At 46.2% G+C, this 25,732-nt stretch overlaps 1 protein-coding gene across 10 annotated transcripts in view; it reads left to right on the forward strand.

The window, feature by feature from the left end:
• Positions 1-21,326, forward strand: part of Ac76E (adenylate cyclase type 2 Ac76E) — an 884,870-nt gene extending 863,544 nt beyond the window's left edge. For 9 of the 10 annotated variants that reach the window (XM_070526630.1, XM_065429478.1, XM_065429475.1 and 6 more), the window contains 8 exons: positions 4,323-4,489; positions 8,457-8,538; positions 11,685-11,843; positions 12,527-12,673; positions 12,768-12,869; positions 16,397-16,511; positions 17,495-17,619; positions 20,648-21,326. In XM_070526630.1, coding sequence (XP_070382731.1) covers positions 4,323-4,489; positions 8,457-8,538; positions 11,685-11,843; positions 12,527-12,673; positions 12,768-12,869; positions 16,397-16,511; positions 17,495-17,619; positions 20,648-20,782 — 1,032 coding nt within the window. In that variant the 3' untranslated portion in view covers positions 20,783-21,326. Of the gene's footprint in view, positions 1-4,322; positions 4,490-8,456; positions 8,539-11,684; positions 11,844-12,526; positions 12,674-12,767; positions 12,870-13,276; positions 13,663-16,396; positions 16,512-17,494; positions 17,620-20,647 lie in introns of those variants that run through there. The other variant, XM_070526675.1, reaches the window with a different exon arrangement.
• The last annotated feature ends 4,406 nt before the right edge of the window (positions 21,327-25,732 follow it).

Consider the following 25,732-nt stretch of genomic DNA (forward strand, 5'->3'; position numbering starts at 1 on the left):
ACAGAATGTTGAGAAACCTCGAAGACACGTCGATTGTCTTCCTGACCGACAAAATCAACGAGTCCTGGAATAGCGGCGTTGTTCCTGCAGAATGGAAGATGGCCTGCACGGTGCTCATTCCCAAGGCCCCGAACATCGAGAACCTCAGGCCGATTTCTCTAACCTCCTGCGTCGGCAAGGTCATGGAGCGCGTCGTCCTCAACAGGGTCAACGGGTACCTCGAAGACAACGAGGTTTACACGTACAACATGATCGGCTTCCGCGCCGGACTCTCGACGCAGGATGCAATGAAGCTAATAAAGCATCAGATTGTGGATGGCCGTTCCAGAGACGTCAAGGCTTTGCTCGGTCTGGACCTCGAGAAAGCTTTCGACAACGTGCTCCACAGCTTCATCGTAAAGACCATTTCAGACCTGGGTCTCGGTTACAGATTCCATAGCTACGTCAGCTCTTTCCTAACGGACAGGAAGGCCAAGCTTCGCATTGGGGACTTCCGCTCCAACGATGTGCCCCTCGGAGGGCGGGGCACTCCTCAGGGCGCCGTCATCTCACCCACCCTGTTCAACATCTGTATGATTGGTCTTTCCGAGAGGTTGGCACGCGTAGAGGGCGTCAAGCACACCATATACGCCGACGACATCACCTTATGGTGCCCCGGCGGCTGCGAGGGCAGAGTCGAAGAATCCATGCAGGAGGCGATCGATGTGATCGAGGAGTATCTCCGCCCCACCGGACTTCGATGCTCCCCCGCCAAGTCGGAGCTTCTGCTTTACAGAAAAGAGAAGGGAGGCAGACCCAAAGATTGGAAGCCAGTTTCCGAAAGCAGCATCAGTCTTCGTACTTGTGACGGGGGGGTGATACCCAGGGTCGACGTTATTCAGGTCCTCGGCATGTTTGTCGAATTCAACGGCGAGAACGGAACGGCTCTCCGCAAGATCATCGCAAAGACGGACAACGCTTTCCGCCTCGTTCGCAGAATAGCAAACCGGCACCGAGGAATGAAGGAAAACAATCTCCTCGGGCTTATCAATGCCTTCGTGCTATGTCACTTTACGTACACAATTTCTATGCACAACTGGCTCAGAGCGGAGCGAGACAAGCTCAACGCTCTCATCCGCAAAGTGGACAAGAGGGCTCTCGGGCTACCCATCAGGACCCATACCGAGGATCTCCTCAAGCTGGGGGTGCATAACACTGCCGAGGAGATTGCCGAAACCCAAGAACGTGCGCAACTCACTCGCCTGAGTACCACAGCGGCAGGTAAACACATCCTCGAAGAGCTGGGTTACCAACCTGCGGGATTCCCGATGGTCAGTACCCCGATCCCTAGGTGCATTCGAGACAAGTTTGAAGTGGCCCCTGTGCCCCGAAACGTCCATCCCGTCCATAACGAGGGCAGACGCAAGGCCAGAGCAGCAGCCATCCTCAAACAGATAAAGCAACGAGACATTAGAGCAAGCTTCGTCGACGCCGCGGAGTACAGCGATGGGAAGACCTTTGCCATCGTTGTGGTCGACTCCAGCGGCAAGGTTTCTAATTGCGCCTCCATTCGCACTTCAGACCCCGGAGTCGCCGAGCAAGCCGCCATCGCCCTCGCCCTGCTAGACGGTCGTGGGTCCGAGATATATAGCGATTCCAAAACGGCAGTTACGGCTTTTCAGAAGGGTTGCATCGCCAAGCAAGCTGCTCGTCTTCTTAGCAACTGGAATCGATATGCTCTCACGCATCATTCAATCCACTGGTTTCCAGCTCACGTAGGGTCTGTCGAGGGTGCTCCCCTGAATCTGAATGAGTCTGCTCACGAGGCTGCGCGTGACCTCACCGACCGCGCTTCCTCTGCAAGAAGCACCGACTCTCCTCCTCCCTACGGCCGCAGGGATGCTCCCGCTACTTACAACGAGATTATTAAATTCTTCTACATGTCTAGAAGGGTCTTTCCACCCCTCACCCCAGGTTGAATAGGGCGCAAGCCGTTTCTCTTTGGCTTCTGCAGACCAGTACGTATCCGTGTCTGTCCGTTCTCCACGAGGCTTACCCGGACGTGTATCGCGACGACGCCTGCCCCTCCTGCGGGCAGACCTCTACTCTAGCGCACATGCTGTGGGAGTGCGGGACGACATACCCCAAGTTCATCAAGGAGGAGTGGGACTCGCTTCTGCGTAGCCCCGCTTTGGAAAAGCAAATCCTGGCTGTCCGGCGTGCCCGCGACCGGGCCGGTGGGCTAGACCTGCCGGTCCCGACGTGGGACTAGCCGGGTGCGCGACGAGTTCGCGTCCTCGCCGGACCTACAATAAATGTTTCTTCACTCACTCACTCATTCTCACATGATTGGTTTGCGCCACTCTTGCATGGCGCTATCGTTGCAACAGACGACTGTGACGAATATCTTCGATCCTGCGCACGCAGTTGAGCTCTGCCTGACGGGTGATTCACCAGATGGCAGAGCGAACTGCAGCCGCTCGCTCTGCCTTTCGCGTTGTCGGGGGTCTGCAGACGGCCGTGGCCGGAGGCCGTGTAGTACGACGACGACGAATAAGATGCAACACGCTTCAAGTACCCGTCTGACAACGATTACGACATCCCCCAGGGTATGATGTTCGCCTACGAACCCGACGAAGGAGTGTAGTGTCAGCACCATGGTGCCACTCGGAAAAGTACCGTCATCGCACGGCAAAGTGGTGTCATCGAGAAAGACCACTGAACGCAATGCGCGTGAAACGCTACTTTAATGAGAACTCCGCCAATAAAAGTCAGCTGAGAGATCTCAATATGACCGGTTTGTCGTCTTGCGGCGTTGCTACCTCATAAGCCGCAACATTACACTCGGAAACATGACGCAGCAGCACTAAGCTCAGCAACATTTCGCCACAACACTAAACTCAGCGACATGGCTCAGCGACACACACAGCGACGAGTAATGCTCTCGCATTTGCACATCGCAGGAATTGCTTAGGTGCCCCCGTAGTTTATGGCGTTCACTCTCGGTCCTATTATCCATCTTCTTTCAGACAAATTCTTCAGGAGCTCTAGTGCATAGTTTTTTATCATTGCAGCATTAAATAAAGAGTTTGCGGTTGTGGCTGAATTGTTTTCGCTCAAATTTTGCAGCATAGTGGAATTTTTAATGTATTCAACATCTTCGCATAGTTATTGGCATAGTTTGTCCGGGCATTTAGTTGCTGGCATCTCAGCAAAACCCGCTTAAAATTCATCTACCGATGCACGACAGTCTTAAGATTGACCGAGCTAAGCACGTCACTTTGTCTACATCACGTCTATCGCGAAAAAAAAGAAAACACCTATCTACAGTAAACCAGTAGAGCGCTCACATTAACACGTTCAAGTTTTCACTTTTCCCACGTGCGGTCAAAGAATGGAATTATCTCAACTTGGAGATAGTTTCCTCTCCGTCACTTTCATCTTTCATCAATCTACTAGAGACATCAAACACAGAAGACGCCATTTACACACCCGCATATCTTCACTGTAATAAATGTGTTTACTACGCGTAAATTTTCTCCATTTCAAGTCCCAAACTTCTGCGCTGTTATCTGTATCACTTATGTAATTTTACATGGGTCATTTATTCAATATTCTTATATAAATTTTAGTAATGCTATATTGGTTATTGGGTAGTGTTATACTAACAGTACCCAATGTGTATTTCACATTGTCATCGGTGATCTTTTGCAATGCTTCAAGTAGCTTTTTTTTTTTTTACGATCCAGCATGAGCTGCTTGTTTCCCTTGTAAAACTGCCTAATACCCACCTGCGTTGGTCTCACCCAGACGGGCAGTATCGCAAATAAATGAAACCAGTTCACCTTCCATATGCAGCTCACTTCTCCGAAGGCCATTCGCGCTTACGGTAGTTTTTTTTTTTTTTTTCTCAGACGACACAAGCAAGCGAAAACAAGTGTTTCTGAATGATGCGGTTTTTTTTTTTTGTAAATGCAGTCTTGCTGCGAAATTCGAGCGAGCACACCGCAGCGGTGTAAGTTAAAAACCTTCACCTAATGTAGTCAGAATAAAAACGCTGGCCCGCGTAGAATTTTCTTTAAGAATAACGAGCCTTGAAGTTTGTACATTCCCATTCTACGCAGTTCCCAGTATATGGTCCCACATTTTGTCTGTTTTTGACACAGTTTCGCCGCTTGTTGTCTTCTTTAGACACGTGCGTTATTGGCTGGGTGGCCCTCCATTTTGATTCTGAACTTTTAAAGAGAATACAAACGCAGGCCATTTAATTAAAATAACTGCCAGCAACTGCAGACGATACATTAATTGAAATGATGCCCTATTTTCTCTTCCATCTTGAACAGTACCAGCTACCATGCTCAATGCTAGCGCTGACAGCTGTGTCGGTGTATCTGAGGATAAATTTCCTCTTGAAGCTGCTGGCGATGATCAATGGATTGGCATCATTTTCCCTGGCATTCAGTTTCTTTCGGTCGGACCTCTACGGGGACCCTCTGGAGCCTGAACCTGGGTACGTGAAGCGCTTTCTTTTACGACGCCGTTCTCGTTTTGATCCAGTGAACTTTACTCGCACGTGGCAGCCGGTCAGCTTTAACAAAGTAATTGAATATTTCGCTGCACCTCAGAGCGCTCCATTATGTTTTCAGTGTGTTATTTATGTATTCACATGCAGCCGCTCGTACATATCGAATTTTAAGCACGCTCAGCTGCCACCTGTAAGTTATTCCTTGCAGTATCCACAGTTTCGCGTTTTCTAATTTGTAAGAGATACCGTAATGTAACAATACGGAACGAGCAGCCACCCTAAGTAATAACGTTAAATGGAGCGAAACAGTGAGTCGTCAAAATAAGAAGCCGAACCTTTTTTGCCGGAAACACATACCTGCGCTGCGTATGCGTTTTCTTTCCCTCGGTCCTTGTTAGTTCACGCTGCCTAAGTCAAAGCATCTTTTTCTTCTTCGATATCCGCAAAGCGGGCATGCAAAATAAGAACAAGATCTTGCTTACCTAGAAATCTTTTATTTTACACAAAGGCACACGGGAAGGCTACATGCCTTAATTATACATATATTACAAATTGAAGCCGTCTGCGTGCACGTATGCGCTTGTTTGTGAGTTGTGTGCGCTGCCTCTTAGCTAGAAGAAATAAATTGTGCCCTACTCACGAACTCAAGTAATGCTTAAGCACAGCCAGTAGCGAAAGTCCGAATATCACTGGAGTCGTCAAATAACCAGAGTTTCTTCGTAAGTAGCGCGCACCGAATCGGTAGCACACAAGGCTCAGGAAAAAAATAATAATACTTGGATTTGCTTTTTTTTCGTTGCTTCCCCGTACCGTCTTTTGCTCCTGACGGTAATTAATAAATATGCGCGATACCTGGCTATCGTATCGTACGGTAGGCACTACACGTCCCAGTATTGTGCATGATCGCGTATTGTATGCTTGTTGCGTGCTGTATCGTCAGGAGCAAAATACTGTATGCCGATGGTGCTGCTTAAAAAAAACGACCGTTTTTTTATTTTTTTCAGACAAGACCCCGTACAGCATGAAACTGAACATTGTAGTGCACACTTGCGTGTGCAAACGATGCTGTGCTCCTTCAAATTGCATGCTGTGCCAGCAAGCTTCTGGAGAATTTAGCTCTCTTATCAGATTCGGTCGTATATATAAATGTTCCTCTGGTCTGTACATAACCAGGGCTGGGAAGTATCAAAGATACATGTATCTCAGATACTCTCTTAAGATACTCTTTCAGCATCTTGTATCTGTATCATAATACCTTCTGCAAAACATGTATCAGTATGTGTATTTTCGATACATCGTACGAAGCAAAAGGAGGCATTGTACGAAGTATCGTGTCTCTTTAGATACAAGTTACACCTATGGCAAAATCCACCAAGGCACCCAGAGTCACTCACAGCAGTTAAAATTTATTCTGAGGCGACAGTATTACGCTAATTTTTCTAATAACATAATACGATTGAGAAAATCGAATTCTGTGCGGCACTAGCATTAATAATTAACTTGCTCATTATACTCGTTAGGTACAATGTTCCAGCCACACAATGGAAGCTGATCGGGTGCTTATAGCACACCACTTTGCTAGAAACTTTCTGCTTAGAACCAGTTTCAAGAACTACCGACTGAACACGTGTCGTTAAATGCATTGCTGTCCTGGGGTGCTATAAGGTAAAACTATTCCAAACTTTTCTATTCCAATTCTGCTATCAGCCCTCCACGATTCGTGAAAAACGTTTTTCGACCAGCCCCACTTCACCTGTCTGTCACGCGACGTCACGAAAACAGCGATAACTCCCCATCTGATATGATGTCTACACACTGATTATGCATGATTAGACAGAAAAAAGAAAAATAGTTATTTCTGATTCGACACCTTTTTGCCATTAGCCCTCGGCTATTGGTAAAAAGTTTTCGGGCTGCATCCACTTCGCCTGCCTGTCACGCGACGTCACAAAACCGCACAAACTCACCGCGTCAAAGTGACGTGTACGCGATAAAGATTCATTAATATGCCGAACAAAACTGAACTTTCTTCGGAATAGCCGCGGGCTGCCCCGTTCCGAAAGGAATAAAAGATGGCTGCCGCCGATCGCTGAGACGCTGTCTACTCGCACCTGCCGGAGAGCATGGGTGTATTTGCGTATAATAAAACTTCTTTCGTGGTCGTGTAACGTTTTCGAGCACTTTCGGCACGTTTACCACCTCATTCTGCCAACTCTTCTTTGCTGAGCTTAAGCTTTCGTTGCATGCCGCCGCGATTTTCGACCAGCCACCACAAGCTACGTAAGGGAAAGCAGACGCCGGCACCACCCTCTTCATCCGGTTATCGATTTTCAGTGCACTGGCTCTGCCCCCGCGGATCCCTCCCCACTTGTGCGTACTCTTCGCCTCTTGTCAGCCAATTAGATACGACAAGCCTCTCAGTGTAGGCGATGTTATTCGTTTTTCAAGCAAACAAAAGTGACATCCTATGGACGAGGAGAGTGTTTGATTGGTCTGTACAGATAACCCTGTGGGTGACCGCCCGGTGCTTGCGTCGGTGGTTACGCAAATTTGACGTCAGGAGATTGTAGTAGAAACATATTGGAATAGTTTTACGTTATAGGGCCCCTGTATAGTTTTACACGCAGTATGTTACACAACGCAGAAACATATTATCTGGAACATCAATGCGCATCGCTGCAGATTTTAAGTACTTTGATTGCACATAACGACAACCTGACCCAGTCACCCGCACAGACGCTGAATCAGCAGTGAAGCTCGCTTGTAGAATTTCGTGTGGGCTATGATTTCTGTTACTTGCGCCGAAGATGGTGCGCAGCGCTTCAGCACACTTGCGATTATTTCAAATAACAATCTATTCAATTTGCACTGGCCATTCATAAAAAGAACGGGTTCGGCTCCCCCCTCCTCATCACTGTGCACCCACCATTTATTTCCCCTAGCTCAAACGAGTGTAGCTTTGTTAGTTAGCCGTTGTGTTGTGCAGGCAAAGCACGCTTTACAGAGTCCAGCACAAACCATTGCTACAAATTAATACATTCCATCATTCACCCGCCGTCCTGGCTCAGGGGTCATAGCGTTCTACTGCTGTAAACAAAGTCGAGGGTTCGAGTCCAGGCTTCGGCAGCCGCATTGTCGCGCGTGCGTAATGCAAAAACGCTCGTGTACTTTGATTCAGGTGCGCGTTTGAACCCCAGCTAGTGGAAGTTTATCCAAAGCCCACCATTACGGTGTTCCTCATGGCATGTGCATTGTTTTGGGACGCTAAAACTCATAGTATTATCTAAATAACTCATTTTTATCATTTTTTTGGAGACACATTTGTACAAACCGCTTGTAATACCGCGTGTTCGTGCGATGACTGTCTTAGATTATTAAACATACGACACTCGAGACCAATTGGTTATTTTTGATTACCACGTTTTATAGTCGTGGACATCAGAATTTCCGCGTTAATCTCCAATAAAATTATTAAGGGGACTTCACTAATCAACTTTTTAATTAATTACCTGAAAGGGTGTGTTGGAATCGCAGAATTGAAGTCATACAGTACTCAATGCATAATATTTTGCGTGAAACTTTGTGCCTAGCACTAGTTTTGAGAAATACGCACTCAGAATATGCACCGAGATGCATTACCTGCTCCACTTTAGAACTTTCCGTACTGTATTTTTTTCCACAGTAGCGAAATATATTACTACGTATCAACTCTAACTGCATATTGCCATGCATAATAGGTGAACACCTTGAAACCTGGAGCACGAACAAGATAACGCGACAGAAAGTGTACTGATAAAACTAGTCAACCAGTTTGTAAACAGGGATAAGGTGCCTCCTCTTTATACCACAGTGTGCTATTCCATCTGTCAGCCTGTTTCTTGATTTTGAACTAGTCAACCAGTTATTCTTAGCCCAATTATTACTCTTAATGGTCGTGAACATTTTTTTCCAGGCTGTCGAACGTGCCCTATAGCGCTTACGCAGCTCTTTTTCTCGTGTTCTACGTGGTTGTTCTTCACATTTTGGATAGGCAGGTAAGTGACCACTACCAAGTGTTTCGAACTGTGCATTGCATCTTATTGTTGAACCAAAGAGCCAGGAAAAACGCGGTGAAGAAGGAAAGGTAGAATGAGGAATGTTTTTTTTTATTATTTCTTCCAAGTGCACTATAATCATAACAGCGAGCGCGTTATTGTTTGGCACTTCCGAGCTCCATCCTTTAATTGCGCAGCCTATAACTGTGTGCTATTCCTCTTTGAACACGAATCAGTTGCACTCAGAAGACGAAAACAGTGTAGAAAGCTCACGATCCTTATGGACAAGGCTCGGTCATATTGCCCTCAACAACTGTGATGTTTCTGTTTGGGAAGTTATCAAATATCCGACACGATTCTGTTGAAGTATGCCACTTGCTCTCGTTTTGTAAAACTAGTGCCGGTTGCATGCTTCTGGCTGTGTTAGCCTGTAAGCTTTCGCACAGGCCGATGAGGGCTTGCGCTGTAACGAAGGGGTTGTGCTTAAAGTTAAAAAGCACAACGCCAGGGCATATATGAGGTGTAGGTCGCTCATATCAGATTACTGTTACGGTACTTATATGGTACTACAATTATTAATTAAGCCGGCATCTTCTTCTTTTTTCTTTGCGCGATGCGTGCGACGTCGTCCTCGTCCGCTACAGTATTGACAGTGGTGACCTCTGAAATACATGCACAAAAGCAACCACTCTGAGTCTGTGTGAGGTGCAACACTTTGCACAAAGTACCCAGCGCGAATGATGCGCGATAGCGAAGGAATTTAGCGCGTCTCCCACCGAAATGCACATTGACGCGTGCTTCGTGGTGACGCATGACTCTCAGCGCGCATTTGTAACGTTCGTATGTAACGCCTAGTGTGTTGAAATAATGAAAGCGCTGAATCTCAAGCACTCCTCTACTAGCAGGTCTTATGTTTTTAGATATACAGCGTGTCCCACGCAACTTGAGCCAAGATTAAATATGAAAGCCACGTCGGACTCGAATTGAACCGAACGCCTACTATTCGCAATAGCCTATAGTAACTCAGGCATTTCTTTTTCTTTTCCCATAACACACTAATTAAGTTTAATTACCCAACTTTTTAATTATTGGCTCAGGACCCCAAGTGATATGCAGATTTGTAGAGCGCCTTCAGAAACCACCGATTGAGTTGTTTACTGTACTATACGTCTCACGTAGTCGTTTTTTTCCGGGTTGCAGAGAAAGCACGCAAAATATGAAAAAAGCCACGTGACGGAGCGCTTGCGCAGTGGTATCGTGCTGCTCTCAAGCGTGCGTTCGCTGAACAAGGTCGGCTGCATCGTGACTGGCGACGGGAAAGCGTCAGGGCGTTGTGATGGTTGTAGGCAGCAATGCCGGCGGCTCCCATCGGATGACGGCGCAAATGCATGCTGCTGGCCGAGCTCTGCCGAGGAGATAAAGAACGTCCCGCCGCTTCACCGTCGCCAGTCACGATGCAGCCGACCTTGTTCAGCGGACGCTTGGTTGAGAGCAGCACGATACCACTGCGCAAGCGCTCAGTCACGTGACTTCTTTTTCATATTTCGTGGGCTTTCTTCGGAACCCGGGAAAAAAGGACTACATGAGGCGTATCGTACAGGAAAGAACTCGATCGGTGATTTCTGAAGGTGCTCTACAAATCTGCCTATCATACTTGAGGTCATCAGCCAATAATCAAAAAGTTGGATAATTAATATTAATGAATTAGTGAGTTATGTAAAAAAAACATAAACTGCCTCAGTTACTATATGCCAGTACGAATAGTATGCGTATGGTTCAATTCGCTTCCGACGCGCCTTTCATGTTTAAGATCTTGGTTCAAGTTGCGTGGGACACCCTGTATACTTGTGAGGCGATTGTATATACAGGGCACGTGTCTCACGTAACTTGAGCCAAACATTACAAATATGCAAATGCCGCTTAGCTGGACAGAACCAATGTTGTTGACCGTCACTCGTAGATACTGAGATTATTTATTTCGTTCCGCCGAATCGAATTAGTCCTAATTGGTTAATCAACTTCTCAAATATTATAATTAGATGAAAAGTGTCAATGAGAAAATTGTAGAGCAACATAAAAATCTCCCAATACAGCTTTCTGTTGCTCGATACGGGCTACATAACAGTGTTTTTCCGAGTGCGAAAGGCACTCCCGAATACACGCAAAGTGCCTCGAGCGGCCAGTCGCGCGGAAATCTTGCGCGTACTCGCGGGCGTCTTTCAGGCTCGGAAAAACTTTTATGTAGTACCTATCGCGCAACAGGAAGCTGTGTCAGGAGTTTTTCATGTTGCTCTACAATTTCTTAATTGACACTTTTCATCTAATTATAATATTTGAGAAGTTGATTAACCGATTAGGACTAATTATTCAATTAGGCGGAACGAAATAAATAATCTCAGTATCTACAAGCGACGGCCAACAACATTGGTTCTGTCCAGCTACGTGGTATTTGCATATTTTTAATGTTTGGCTCAAGTTACATGGGACACCCTGTATACATGTGTTATTTCGTGATTTATTTTATTGCACAGAACAGAGACGCAATTACTGGCTGTACTTTGTAGATCAAGATGTCGTGCTGCTATGAAAAAGTTTGCCGAGTCTTGAACTGCTTGCAGCGTGACCGATGCAGTGGCGGTAGCACGCAAAGCTTTTAGTTTTGACTTTCTTTTCTTTATCTCCCTATGATGAGGCTGAAGCTGAGATTGAGGATGTGACCTGATGACGACAGCATAACGAAGACGACTACCACAGACGTCGTCGTCGGCGTAACGGAAAGGGCGGACACAGCAAACCCAGTTTCGAGCTTTTAACAGCTGTGACAGTAAGATAAGTCGGTGACCAGCCGTGGCGCTCAGCCAATGCGTAAACTCGAAAAGGGCTAGGAGAGAGCACGGGTCTGCGCTATCAATGTTGTGTTTCGCGTCAGTCAAACTGCTCAATCAGCTCGAAATACAGTCATTGAGCGCAACTATATATATATATATATATATATATATATATATATATATATATATATATATATATATATATATATATATATATATATATATATATATATATATATATATATATATATATATATTCGTTCTAATGGTCACTTTATCCTCGTGCGGGTATCAAGGGCAGCGTGCGGTCCCACGCAGGTGGAGTACATGGCACGCGTAGACTTCCTGTCTCGAGCCAAACTACGAGTCGAGCACGATGAGATGGAGACCATGGGAAGCATCAACAAAATCCTCTTGGAAAACATCCTGCCGGCCCACGTCGCAGCGCACTTCCTCAACAGTAGCAGGCTCTCACAAGTGGGCACCTTGGAATTCGCATCTCTTCGGTGATACGTGCCCATTCTGTTGCACCGCGTTTTAAAATTCAAGCAGCCTTGCGTAGCGCTGCTTCGCCTAGCGCCCACCACACTTATGTGCGAAGTGTCGCAAGTTTACATTGTTCTCTCTTTATGTGCGCTTCATTAGTCGCGCTCAAACAGCATCCCCTGAGCACAGCGTCAGACGCTGCAAAGCCGTGAGCCATGCAAACGCAGCGCGTTTGTAAGTTTTAAGTATAAGGCATTTTAAGGTATAAGGTATAAGTATAAGTATAAGATAAGTTTTAAGGTATAAGGTTTTAGGTACAAGTATTTTCTCTAATTCTTCTATATATATCTCGTCCTAGCTTACATGTTTACAGGGAATTTTACTGTGCAAACAGGAGCAAACTGAAATTCTGCAAACTTTCACGCACGATGGGGGTAAACGAACCCTCGCTAGGGCGCTATTTTTACTACATAAAAGTGCTTCAGCCCAATTATTAAAGTTTGCAGTTCAGCCTGGCGAGCGTATAGAGTGTGGTAGGGTGAAAAGATTCAGTGGGACTTTTCAACTAAGGCTTCAAACACAGCCGCCGGACTGAAGCCAAGTGGAATGTGTGTCCTCAAAGTGGCCACTGGTGTAACGCTCATTGTCCTTATGTTTCTATCTGTTCGCGACAGGAGCTCTACCACGAACGCTACAGCAATGTGGCGGTAATGTTCGCTTCCATACCAAACTACATCGAGTTTTACGACGAGACTGACGTCAACAAACAAGGGCTGGAGTGCTTGCGGCTTCTTAATGAGATCATATGTGACTTCGACAAGGTCTGAAATTTACTGAACGACTTGCCCTTCTTTTGCACTTGGAAGAAGAAGCGCCAGCGTTTATACAACCATTGTACTCTTACTCGTTTTTCAGCTCCTCTTGAAGCCCAAGTTTAGTGTTATTGAGAAAATCAAGACCATCGGCAGCACCTACATGGCCGCAGCTGGCCTTCAACCTGGTCGTGAAGAAAATGGGGTAAGTGTGGACAACACCTTCAGCATTTCCACCAGGAGCCCATCGAATGCAAAAAAAAAAAATTAATCAAGCTCAAGATATTGCTGTGCGCTCCTTTAAGTCTGCGCGCGTTATCACTGTACCTCGCAGTATCACCGGAGCCATTTCCTCTACTAGTAACAGTAACTACAAAATCTGCCGTAAGATCAGCATACATTTTACACATGTAGATCTACATATACCCATTAGTATACAGCAACATGCATCGTGTGGAGTTGTATGTACATCATTACTTCTTTTACATCGTTCAGACGAGAAGTGCTGTTTCATAGCTTTCGAAAAGTCAAAGCATCCGAATCCTACGAAACAAAAAAAAGTAATTGCCGTATTTATTCGAATATAAGTCTTTTTTTTCTCTCTTTCAACAGCGTTATTCGAAACGACTTATGGACCTATATTCGTCACCGAAGAATACCGACCTATATTATTGAATGAAGCTAGCAAAAGTACCGAGCTAACAGAGTTCCCCCGTCGTGCCCGCCGTAAAGCCAGTGTGGATATTATCCAGACTGGCTTTGAGAAATGCTGCATGTACAACACACTCGACGGCGCTCAAGGACGACGCCATTTTTGAGTGCCGAGGTCGCCCGTGATTCATCCGACGAGGGCCTCTCCATGTGGTGAAAATTTATCCGGGATCACCTACTCCGGCGTGCCTCATAATCATATCGGGGTTTCAGCACTTAAAACCCCAGAATCTAGTATATATATAGTTCCAACGTTGATGACGCTTGTGACATCGACAACCGAGATTTAGTAGCTGAGCGAGCTTACGGTTAATAAACCTGTGTCATGTACAAAGTCTCTCGTTTTATTTTTTTTTTTTTAAATATACGGGTCGACGTATATTCGAACTGCATCTTTTTTTCGGCAAGTTCAATATATAGGGGTCGACCTATATTCGTGGTAGACCTATCTTCCAGTAAATACGGTATCAATTTCTTGGTAGACTGGATCCATCGGACGCTGCAACAATAGGTATACGCGACCGCAACGCTGCAGATGCCAATAACATACAGGACAATGAAAAGCGGTAAGAACGAAAGCCGCCAAGGTTGCTTTCTTTCTTTTTGTTTTCGTCTTTTTTTTTCTTTTAGACGTGAGGTTAAGCTCTGGCGTTTCCAACCACCACTGGCGCCAACCTTCTTCTTTTCATTTTCTTTTTCTTTTCCTTGTCTAGAAAATACAGCATTTTCGCACTAAATCTGTTGCCGCCATGCTACTTGCTCGAAAAATGATATAAACTGCAATACCATATCAAAGCATGCACGTCCTTCAAGCACCCTTCCACTCTTGAAACACGTGAAATATATAGCTGTGCGGAAGCTTTATTAGGTTCTAGCAACAAAAGCGACGACCGCTAATCTTAACATATGAACCTGCGCGAGATACCGCCCATAGCTACAGCCAATGTGCAGCAAAAATAAGGGCAAACGGCAGAGAAGGCGAGGACAGATGATTCCGAACAAAAGTACGAACGCAATAAATACGCGAAGCACGAGCGTACACAGATCTGTCAGCTAATACTTCCTTCTTTTTTATTATTTGTTCATTAAAACGCGAACCAACATGGTGGTAATAGAAGATAACGCTTGTGGTGGCCTTTTACGCCTGCTTAGATCTCGTCGGAGCTATTGCAAGCATCTCAGTAAAAAAAAAAAACGTAATAGAGATGGTGCTACGCGACGTATTTGCATGCTTTCAAACTACACTCTAGGCACGGTTGCGCCGCGATTCGCCTCTCGATATTTTCTTGCACGGCTTGTGGTACTTTAATATCTTGTACTTCAGAGAAAGCTTTAGCTCGGGCCCAACTCCGACGCGGCCTATTCAAATACATGTAAAACGCAAAAATGCTTTTTCGAGATAACCCCTGGACCAATTTTAATGAAATTTGTTGCATTTCAGAGAGAAAATTAAATTCTAGTGACTGTTCGAAGCGCAATTTCGATTAAGGGCCTGAATTTTGTTACAAGAATTTTCAAAAATTCGAATGTTTGGAAATAATAGAAGCACGAAGTTTACAAATCCATAGCTTTACATCAAGAACAGATATCGCGGTTCTGTGAACGGCATCCATTAGATCATTGAAAGCGGACAAATTTGATATGTCATTCTACATCCTACGTGAATTCGATACGTTGTGTACAAGGCTTCTGCAAAGGCTGTATTTCCATATTACTCATATTTTTTAGATTCATGTGTAACATATCAATTCTGTCCGCTTTAAATGCACTATTAGGTGCAGTTCACATGTTTGTGATATCAGAACTCATTATTGAGTTAGAGTTGTAAGCTTGATAGTTTCGTTTTTCTAAAATTTCCCATGTCTGCCAATTTTTAATCAAAAATTGACGACCTAAATCGGAAATTCGAAACCAACAGTCACTAGATTTTAAGTTTTTCTTTTAAATGCAACAAACCTCGTCAGGTTTGGTGCAGTTGTTGCCGAGAAAAACGAATTCTCCTTTTACGTGTATTTAGATAGGAGCACCCGAGCTAAAGCTTCCTCTTAAGCCTTCTGTCCAAGCTACTTCGCATTTCTACCTAAATTTGCTGAGAAGCCGTTAAACGGATCTCTTCCTCACGCTAACCGCCGGCGAATGTGTATTTCTTCGTCCTGGTAAAAATAGTTTCTCATATATATTATCAGTCGTGCCGCGTCGTTCTCTCCGATATTTCGATGTCCGCACAAAGTGGTTTAATACTGCTATGTACATTCACATTATATCCGCCTGTTCTGTCCTTACTCGTGTTTCAAGTTGACTTTGCTTCTATGACCCCTGTATAGCCTGCAGTATAACACAAACTGAAGGTACGATTTCAAATATTGTAGCTGGTGTAGAAGCAATGGAGCAAAATGGCGTTGTGTTCACTTTCTGCGTCGCTTTGTAACTGTGAAAGCAATTCGAGAGAAAATTATGGCATACTTACGCAGAACAAGACTAACGATACTTCCAACATTTTGTTCGAATTGGTGCCAAGGGGAAGGAAACACAGTCGAGAGCAGCAGAAGATTAGGTGACGGGAAAGGGGAGTGTTTCAGAGGAAGACAAGAGTTTCACAGGAAGATGGAGGCATGAAGTGATCAACTGTACTCGAACGAGAAATGTCGCTATAGCAAATATTATGCAAGGGGGACTTTTCTTCGTCAAAACGATGACAGCTCCTCTTGCCTAAACGCTGATTGCAGCGACATTCCTTGTTCGATTACCGGTGACGAGACAGCGAAATTTGCAGGCATGGGACAGAGTTGGTTGACGCAACGCAGGCGCAATTGAAAATTGCTGATAGAGGTCTCCATCCTGTAGCAGACAGAAAAAAAGGCCGAGGAATATGACGACGAAACTGTCTTGACATCGCAAACATGCCATTTAAATTTCACGTGCATCCTTCGTTATATTCATTCTCGTCAAATCTAACCTGGCAATTCTATAGCCGTATTTAACCGTTTGTTAATGCCAGAAACGATGCCTTATATTTTGTAGGACAAGCCACGTGATGATCACAACGTCGTCAGCCTGGTGGAGTTCGCCATCGCCCTCACGGCGCTTCTCGAACAAATAAACAGAGAATCATTCCAACGCTTCAAGCTCAGAATTGGTACGTGATATCGACTGCAGTCGGAGACTGGCCTTCGTCTTTTTGGAGCGCGAGTGCGCGAGTTTCACCTCAAGCACACTTTGTTGGTTACTATGAGTTACACGCTGTAGCACCACCACAATATTTTTATTACCAAGCTGGAGCAGCTGGCGCGAGCTGCAAATACTTCTGCACAAATAGTTTTCAAATAGACTAATCGCTGGAAGCGCGAGAAGGTGATTAATTCTCACCGCAGTAGAAACCGTGAGTGAACAGCTCTCACCCCACTGCAGCATCGCTCTATTCGCGGCGGCAGCACCGACCGACACCACCAAATTGTTTGCGTCAAAGCCCGTGGCTGTGAAACGCTATAGGAGCGCCTGTCTGAAACTCCTCGCTGGCGTTAATATATGCCAGCGCTCCAGCTCATCGAATCAATTTGCATTTAGCCTACCTGCGCCGTTATACACATCCCCACGGATATAACCGTTTTTCTCCTATCACCTGCCGCTTTGGATCAGGGGCTATGGCGTTGCGTTGCCGAGGCGGCGCGTTCGATCCCAGCCGCGGCGGCATCGTTCCGATGGGTGCGGAATGCAATAAAAGCTCGTTTAGCGCGCTCTGAGCGCAGCGTTAAACAGCCCCAGGTGGTCAAAACTAATCCGGATCCCTCCACCCACGGCGTCCCTCATAACCCGTTGTTCAGTTTCGAGACGTTAAACCCCGCATATTAATTTTCTTCCTTTATCATCATCCTGCGTGTATAAACGCAGCACGCGAAGATAAAATAAAGACGTGAATTCCTTTCTGCGCACGTAGCTGTCTATGAGAGTCATAAACCATGCATCAACCGGAATAACCTTGTGAAATGCATGATTTTTTCGGCTATTTACTTTTCCCTTTGTTACTTTCGTATTTGGTACTCGCCGGAGCTGCGCTAATGATGTGCGCGAGCCTTGTACAGTGCAAATAACGTAGAGACTGTTCCCTCCACAACCACTCAGGTATCAATCATGGCCCAGTGATAGCCGGCGTCGTGGGTGCCCAGAAGCCCCAGTACGACATCTGGGGCAACACTGTCAACGTGGCCAGTCGTATGGACAGTTGCGGCGTCATCGGCAGGATTCAAGTGCGTGAAATTTTCGCCTGTTCAGCTTTTTCCCCGAAGAAACGTGCCAATGTGAAGCTAACGTGAAGTAATTTTTTTTAATGAGACAAATAAAGTGAGGGCTGCTTGTTTCGACTCCCAAACTAATATAAGTACTTAAACAAAAGCTCACTGAAAACTGATTTCGCATGTTAGCTCTTAGCACAAAAGTCGAGCACAAGAGAAGGTATTCTGAATGTAAATCTTACGTGCAGAAAGAAACGAAAATAAGCGAGAAAAAGAAGAGGAGGGGAGAGGTAGATATACAGGGTCCTGCATATTTCACTGCGTACGTTCTAAAATAGGTTTTGCGCTCACCGCTGCACTGTTCTTGTTCAAATTTTGCAGAAAGATCGAATTTCGAGAACTACGTCGTTTAGTATTACACTTGGCACAGTTAATTGCTTGTTTTTTTTAATGCAAATTTGCCTGCACTTCTGGGGACGCGAGTAGCTGCTGCAATGGCGCAAGCATAAACTTATGTCACCGCCTACCGGCAGCTTAAAAAATAAGTGTTTTAGGGAGAGCTGCGCCGTGTTGTCCGCATCAGGAACACGCGATTACCCTCCCTCAAACGCTGCTTTCTGCAGCTGCCAGCAGGCGGCGACATAAGTTTATGATTGCGCCATTGCAGCAGTTACTCGCGTCCCCAGACGTGCAGGCAAATTTGCACTTTTTTTCTTTAAAACCAGGCAGTTAACTGTGCCAAGTGTTATACTAAACGACGTAGTCTTCGAAATTCGAAGACTCCTAACATCCCCGTAACAATACGCAGCGAAATATGCAGGACCCTGTACTGTTGGTGCTCAACAAGCTTCCCGATCGATCGTTGCATTCTGCACTACCCTGCGTCTGGTTAACCTCCCTGTCTTTCCTTCACTTCTCTCCCTTTCCCGCTGAAGTGAAACTCATGCAAAGTATGCAATATATTCAGTTAGATGGAACCCGACGCAAGCGCACCGAGTCAAAGGTTCGGATGAGAAAACCCCGGCCAATCCGACAGTGTTAACGTGAGCTCAAAAGCAGTCCACCGATGGGTTGTTTGGCGGGATTCATTGCGCGAGGCAAGCGCAAAAAAAGAAAGAGAACGCGGTGTACCTAATACTTCGGTATCCTTAATCTTCTGTTGAGCTTTCCTCAACCACTCACTCACTTTCTCAGCTATCTACCAATGGCGCCATGCCGCAAGCGTTCCTCCTCCCTCCCCCCTCTCCTCTAACCAAGGTATATGTAAATTGGTGGCGAAGCTTCCATATAAGCCCACATGCCCAGAAAATGGCGGCGTTTTGCAATCGTCGCCATCTGTGTGTCGGGGGGACACCTTCAAGTCAAGAAAAAAAATATATAATAATAACGTTTGAACATAAAGTTGAAGCGACGCCGTGATTTAAGTTCCTTGGCGCGAACGTTTAAATTCCTTTAAGGTCCGGTATTTTGACTGCTACTCGAAGTGTTTTTTTTTTTTTCGAGCTTGCAGCTTGCCTCAGCGTATGCGTCATCGTGCCTTTATAAGAGTGTCCCGTGCCTCAAGCTAGCATAGAATTCTAAAGCCAATATCGATGACCAAAAAAAAAGAATCTATGTTTCAATGGATAAAAAGTATCATGGCCACCGCTTAGTCACAATATGCAAAACCTATTAGCAGAATCCTCGAAACACTAAACAAATTATTTGCAACGCCATGTATTCATATGAGACAGTTATCAGACAATAAGGCGCTGCAGCATATTATCATTTAGAAAGCATTTCAACCAATCAACTTTGCTGTCTGTAGTGTGCTCAGCGCTTGGGTTACAAGGTGAACAGAAATTTCACGGTATTTCTTGCCCGCAATAGAGCACGTCGGGTGCAGCAGCATAAAGACTCACGATAACGCAGAGTCGGCAGTCACATTTTACTCTGCCAAAAAATGCCGTTTGCTAGCTCCGTCAAAATTTAAAAGTGAAGAGCACGACACGCATTGAGCTAACACGCAAAGAAATAAAAAAAAACTTGGACCCAAGCGTCATGTTCAATCCAGCAACGCCATTCTAAATACAAGCTGTACAGAGGCTCGCGCAGACCGGCTACATTTTGTGCCAGAAGCCCCAGTCTTGCAGGGGTCACCAAGAACCATCTTTTATACTGTGAAATGGAGAAAACGTAGAGTTGCTTCTTTAGGACGCCAAAGTTATGCCAAAACGAAATGTTACTTTATTTGGTAGTATTGTGCTAAAATAGCTTCGAACATTTTTTTTTCCCCATCGGTGTATTTTATTTGAGTTTTTCCCCTCTAACGTAGTCGCGCTTCAATTGCGCTGCATTACTGATGCCTCTAGCAATATGTTTTTGGCACGCTTTTCGTTCCAACTTTCACGACCTATATAAATCCTCCTTGCATTTACTGTTACTAAGCGCACCAGAACTGCGTTGCAGCAAAGCGTTGTTCGGGACAGCTTCGAAGAGGCTGATTCATGCACGCACGCATGCAAACACACACACGCACACGCTAGAGCGCGTGCACTCTGCAGGGTCTTACCAAAAAAGATTATTCAGCTTCGGCATCCCCAATATTCATTTTCTTTTTTCAAGAAACTGTCGAAGTTCAGAACTTTGAAAGGCGCTTATTCGTGAAATGGGAGACATTTACTCATTTTCGGCTGCCATGCATTGTGAGGTATAGGCACGGGTAAGGTTCTAGCAGCTGGTCGTTTGCCCCCAGAGGGATTGTCGGGGGCTGCAGGAGTTCAACGCTGCTCACAGAGTGCAGAACTGCGGGCCACAAAGGCCGAATCAAGACGTCGGCGATGTTGACAAATAGTATGCGTGCCGCTGTCGACAGCCGGTTTCAAGGAGTTGTTACGGACGATCGCATACTTGGGTGATGTTCGGCGCAAGGAATGTCCGCATCAAAAGCGTTGCGTTATCGCGTTTACTCAATTTGGAACCCTTTACATCATTGCAATATTTCGCTTTGCATGTACCGCCGACTTTCGCGATCGCAAGTATTTTTTTGTTTTCTTTCTCGCAGGTCACTGAAGACACGGCCAAGAAGCTCCAGGAGTGCGGTTACGAGTGTGAGTGCCGGGGATCCACTTACGTCAAGGGGAAGGGCACCCTGACCACGTACTTCGTCAAGACGCAGTTCGACAGGAACGACTCGTGAGCGACCACTCCCCGCATCCGCCGGCTCCGTGCCAGTCGCGCAGCCATTTCAGCTGGCCCACCCCTTGTTTCTGCTTCGGCACGCACAGACCGCCGAGTGGAATATGAGTGTCCGAAACCGAATGCCCGGTTCCTCTGCAACACGACGCCTGTCAGCGGCGCAGAGTAGCGTACGCGCTAGCAGGGTGAAAGTAACTTGCCTGTTGTCCCACACACCTTCCAGGAGGTCACCCGCGTGACGTAGCCACAATGGACAGAAGAGCTGCCCCTTAGACAACCAGCACAGACTGAAAATATGTAAACATCAAGAAGCAATGCCGCTGCAAGACAGGCGAGTGAAATTTACGATCGCCCTGATGACTCTGTAGTCATTCGTTGTTTAACGGCTGCCCTTATTGTTAATATTGTGAGCAAAGTATCGCGTATAGCGTGTACAACGTTGGAGGAATCAGGAAAACTATATATTTATCTTCAGAGAACCGCTTTACCATCCCGTAGTATGAACCTGTTAAGCATCGTACATTAAATATTTTTCTCTCATCGTATTTCACTTGTGTGTATGTCTACTATACTGGTTACGCACACGACGAATTGCACTCAGTGGTTCACTTGTGCGTGCGTTTCGCGCCATACAGAAAAGAGATTGAAAACTTCAAGAAACAAGGGCCACTCACAAACACGGTAAGTTGAGAAAAGGCGCTATTTTCTGCTACGGAACCACTCTCTGCCCCTATTTCTGCGACAGGAGCACTGGAAGTGTTAGGTAAATAGGTCGGACCGGGGTATTCAGCTACTACTAGCCCGAATGAGTCGCTGTACTTGCACGTGGCTAAGCGAGATGCGGCCAGAATGTTTGCACATGCACACCACATCACAGTTCCGAAGCCATTGACCCACCGCCTTCGACGCGACTTAGTAACACCTAGATAACGTGGCTAATGGGAACACAGCTCAGCTTAAGCGTCGTTTTTCGTCGCTGTCGGGTGCCTGCAGGTTCAAGATAAGTCCACACAAAAGAACTTATGCAACGCAGCGCTCGAACTTCTTGGGACAACCCGTAGCTAGATATAAGCAAAAAACTCAAGTAAAACTTCATGAACTCAAGTACTCAAGAACTCAGATCAGGTGGAAGCTTGGGCGAGCTGGTGATTCTATATCGACATGTTTGCACAGCACGAAGGACAAGGACTGAATGAAGAACACAACACAGGCGCTGACTTCAACTGATCTTTATTTGCGAAATCGCCAGAACTGTACACATGAGCAAAAGAGCAAAAGAGCGGCTGGGCGACTTTTGCATCAGCATGCCGTTTATTGCCCTCACAAAAAACGAAATCAAGTATCTGGCTGTGATGCAATAGTGGTTCATGTGTGACTTGATGCAAAAGTTGTTTTTTCACTTTTGCTCATGTGTATAGTTCTGGCGATTTCGCAAATAAAGATCAGTTGAAGTCAAAGCCTGTGTTGTGTTCTTCATTCAGTCCTTGTCCTTCGCGCTGTGCAAACATGTCGATATCAAGAACTCAACTACAAACAATGCCAAGGCGGCCAAAACTAGAGCGTCGCACTTCGCAATAATGCTACGATGTTCGATCAAGAGCACTGAAATACTGATCGAAAGCACTGCTTGTATTCTGCACGGTGTAAGAATATTTTAAGCAATCGGGCTTAGTTTAGGCTTTGACACTCGCCACCCGCCACGGCGGAGAACGCGGCCAGATGATTTCGCAGCTGCGCCCTTGTGGATTATAATGATTATGACGATAATGATGATCTTTATTGGTGTCCCCTTTGAAACAGAATGGCGACAAATAGTCATCTAGCCTGCTTGAGCTTATCAGGTGTTACATCATCTGTCGCAGTCTAGCATTTTGCCTATTTCTTGTTGATTTCTTATTTCTTCATTAAAACTGTTATCTATATTTTACAGTTACGTGTGCATGCAACGACACTGCTTCTATCAATCTCGTCCCTGCTTTTTCCACTAATAGAACAAAAGAAACACCTTTGCACGACGTTGCTTCGTCTTACACGAACATTGTCAATAAATGCACGCCTGCGCGAGCGACACGCACTTCACAACGGCATGCCGTCCTCTAAGAACCGCCGATATGGTATGGTATGGTGAAACTTTAATGAAGTCCTGCAGATCGTGAGTCTTCACGAAGCGGGCCGCTCCCACGTGGGAGCCGCCGATAGGGCCAGTAGATTTAGCTAGCTGGATACCGCAGTCGCGGCCGACGGCGCTTGCGATCTAGTTCGTGACAAAGCGCTTATTTCTGCCAACACGATTAACGCTTGTACAATTACGTCGCGCGTAAATGAAAAAAGTCTGGCAGAACCCATCTCACGATGACTGTCGACGTTAATGCGCGCGATTAGCATTCGAGCAATGTAGCGATCGACACGTCGTGTTGCTGAATTACATATATATTTAGAATTTGCAGTGGTCACTTTGACATTCCTATTGATTCGGCTATATGCGACATACGCTGTCTCCGGTATCGACCCACTTTGTTATGACACTTGCTCGCCAGGATCGGTCATGACCATGACGACGATCGTATGACGACGATGCAATGACAACGATGGAACGACGAAGGCAGTGTGACGACAAAAGGTTCACGATTCTCAAATAATGACGACGGTATAACTACGACAGCGTGAAAACGACGACGCTGAGGAAAATGGGATGACGTCTACTGCACATGATGACCATGGCGTGAAGGTGACTGTATCACGGCGATGGCGCGACGACATGGCGACAATCGGATGACGAAAATAAAACAACAACAATAAGACAACGAATGGGTGAAGAGTGTATGACGACGATGCAACGATGACAATGGCATGCCAATGGTAGCAATCACGATTAAATGACGACAGCATGATTATGATAGAATGACAAAGACGGAATGACGTCGATGAAACGACGAAGGCAGTATGATGACAATAGCGAGATGACATTGGGATGACGTTTCTGAAATTATGACAATGGTCAGACGACAGCGTGACAATGATGGAATTTCGACGACTGTATGACGACGATAGCGTGACGACGAAGGCATCGCGGGAGTCGTATGAAAAATCTGCCATGACGACGGTCGATGGATCGACCACGACGGAATCACGACAGTGGTATGACAACGAATGCATGGTGACGACGCAATGGCGACGATGGCATGACAACAGTTGGATAATAATAATAATATTTGGGGTTTTACGTGCCAAAACCACTTTCTGATTATGAGGCATGGCGTAGTGGAGGACTCCGGAAATTTTGACCACCTGGGGTTCTTTAACGTGCACCTAAATCTAAGCACACGGGTGTTTTCGCATTTCGCCCCCATCGAAATGCGGCCGCCGTGGCCGGCATTCGATCCCGCGACCTCGTGCTCAGCAGCCCAACACCATAGCCACTGAGCAAGCACGGCGGGTAACAACAGTTTGAGGATAATGGGGTTCATTGCGGCAACGACATGGCGACGACGGCACGACGAGAGTCGGATGACGGAGCTGGAGTGACGACGAAGCAACGAAACGAAGGTACCAAAACTACGAGGGCTCCCGGCCGCGGCGGCCGCATTTCGATGAGGGCGAAATTTGAAAACACCCGTGTACTTAGATTTAGGTGCACGTTAAAGAACCCCAGGTGGTCAAAATTTCCGGAGTCCTCCACTACGGCGTGCCTCATAATCAGAAAGTGGTTATGGTACGTAAAACCGCATAATTTAATTAATTTTTTTTAAACTACGAGGTCATACCTAGTGGCTAGAGCTATTGATAACTTGGCCCACCACTGGATCGGCAGAAGGTTGTAACAACGAGTTGACTAAGGCACAACGTGCGAGAGTCGGACGACAAAGCTGCAGAATGACGAGGATGCTAAAAACGACCACGACGGTATCGCGACCATAAGCACACACTTAGTGATCCAAGTTAGTAGACAACTTGGGCCACTAGGTAGGCGTAAGAGGCGTGACGACGACTGCATAACGAGTTCGATTACTATGCAAAGACCACGAGCACGTACGTGGTCCGAACTATCAGACAAGATTGGGCCGAAGAGCGTAACAGGTGTGATGACGACGTGATGACGAGAGTCGGATGACGAAGCTGGAATGACGACGATGCAACGACTACGACGACGTCACGACCTCGAGCACATACCTAGTGACCCAAGCTAGCAGAGAACTTAGGCCACATGGATGTCATAAGAGCCTAGATGTAACAGATTAGGCACAACGAGTGCCTGAATTAGGCAAAGGATGCTAATCGCAATGATACTGTGACGGGGACAACAGCAGGCAAAAACAAAACGAAAAATGTATTTATGTAACACAGTTAAACCTCGATACAATGAACTTTCTATACAACGAAATTGTCGACATAACGAAGTATATCACTTTTCTAAACCTCTTTTCCATAGAACACTGTATATTTAGAGCCTCAATATAACAAAGTGTGTTTGTATGCGATTTCATTATTACGAACTTTCACTGCCGCCGCAAACTAATACCGAGACAGCAAACGGAAACGTCCGCGGACGCAGATGGTCAGAGGATTGAATCGCAAGCGGCTGTTCGCAAACGCATCTCTCAAATCGCGCGCTGCGCGCGACCGCCGAAGTTGAGCCGCATCATGTTGCGTATAAAGTCAAACCGCGATAAGATCCTATCGCGCTCCGCGCGCTACGTGCTTTAGGTGCGAGTGAAAGCGTGCGAGGGTGGGACAACATGGCTTCACGAGTGCCGCCTTCCCGCGCGAGCAAAGGGAAAGAAGGGAGGGGAGAAAGCTCGCGGTAACGCGATCAAGCGCGCGCGAGGGGCAATGGGGGACAAGTTGGCGCGCGTCTCGGTTTGTCGCGCTCGTTTTGGCCGTGGCTGCGCATGGCTGTAAGCGTGGCTGAGCGCATACGCAGCCGCGCACCCTGCTTTAGAGGTAATCTGCC

The sequence above is a fragment of the Dermacentor albipictus genome, chromosome 1 (genome assembly GCF_038994185.2).
Source record: "Dermacentor albipictus isolate Rhodes 1998 colony chromosome 1, USDA_Dalb.pri_finalv2, whole genome shotgun sequence".
NCBI lineage: Eukaryota > Metazoa > Arthropoda > Arachnida > Ixodida > Ixodidae > Dermacentor > Dermacentor albipictus.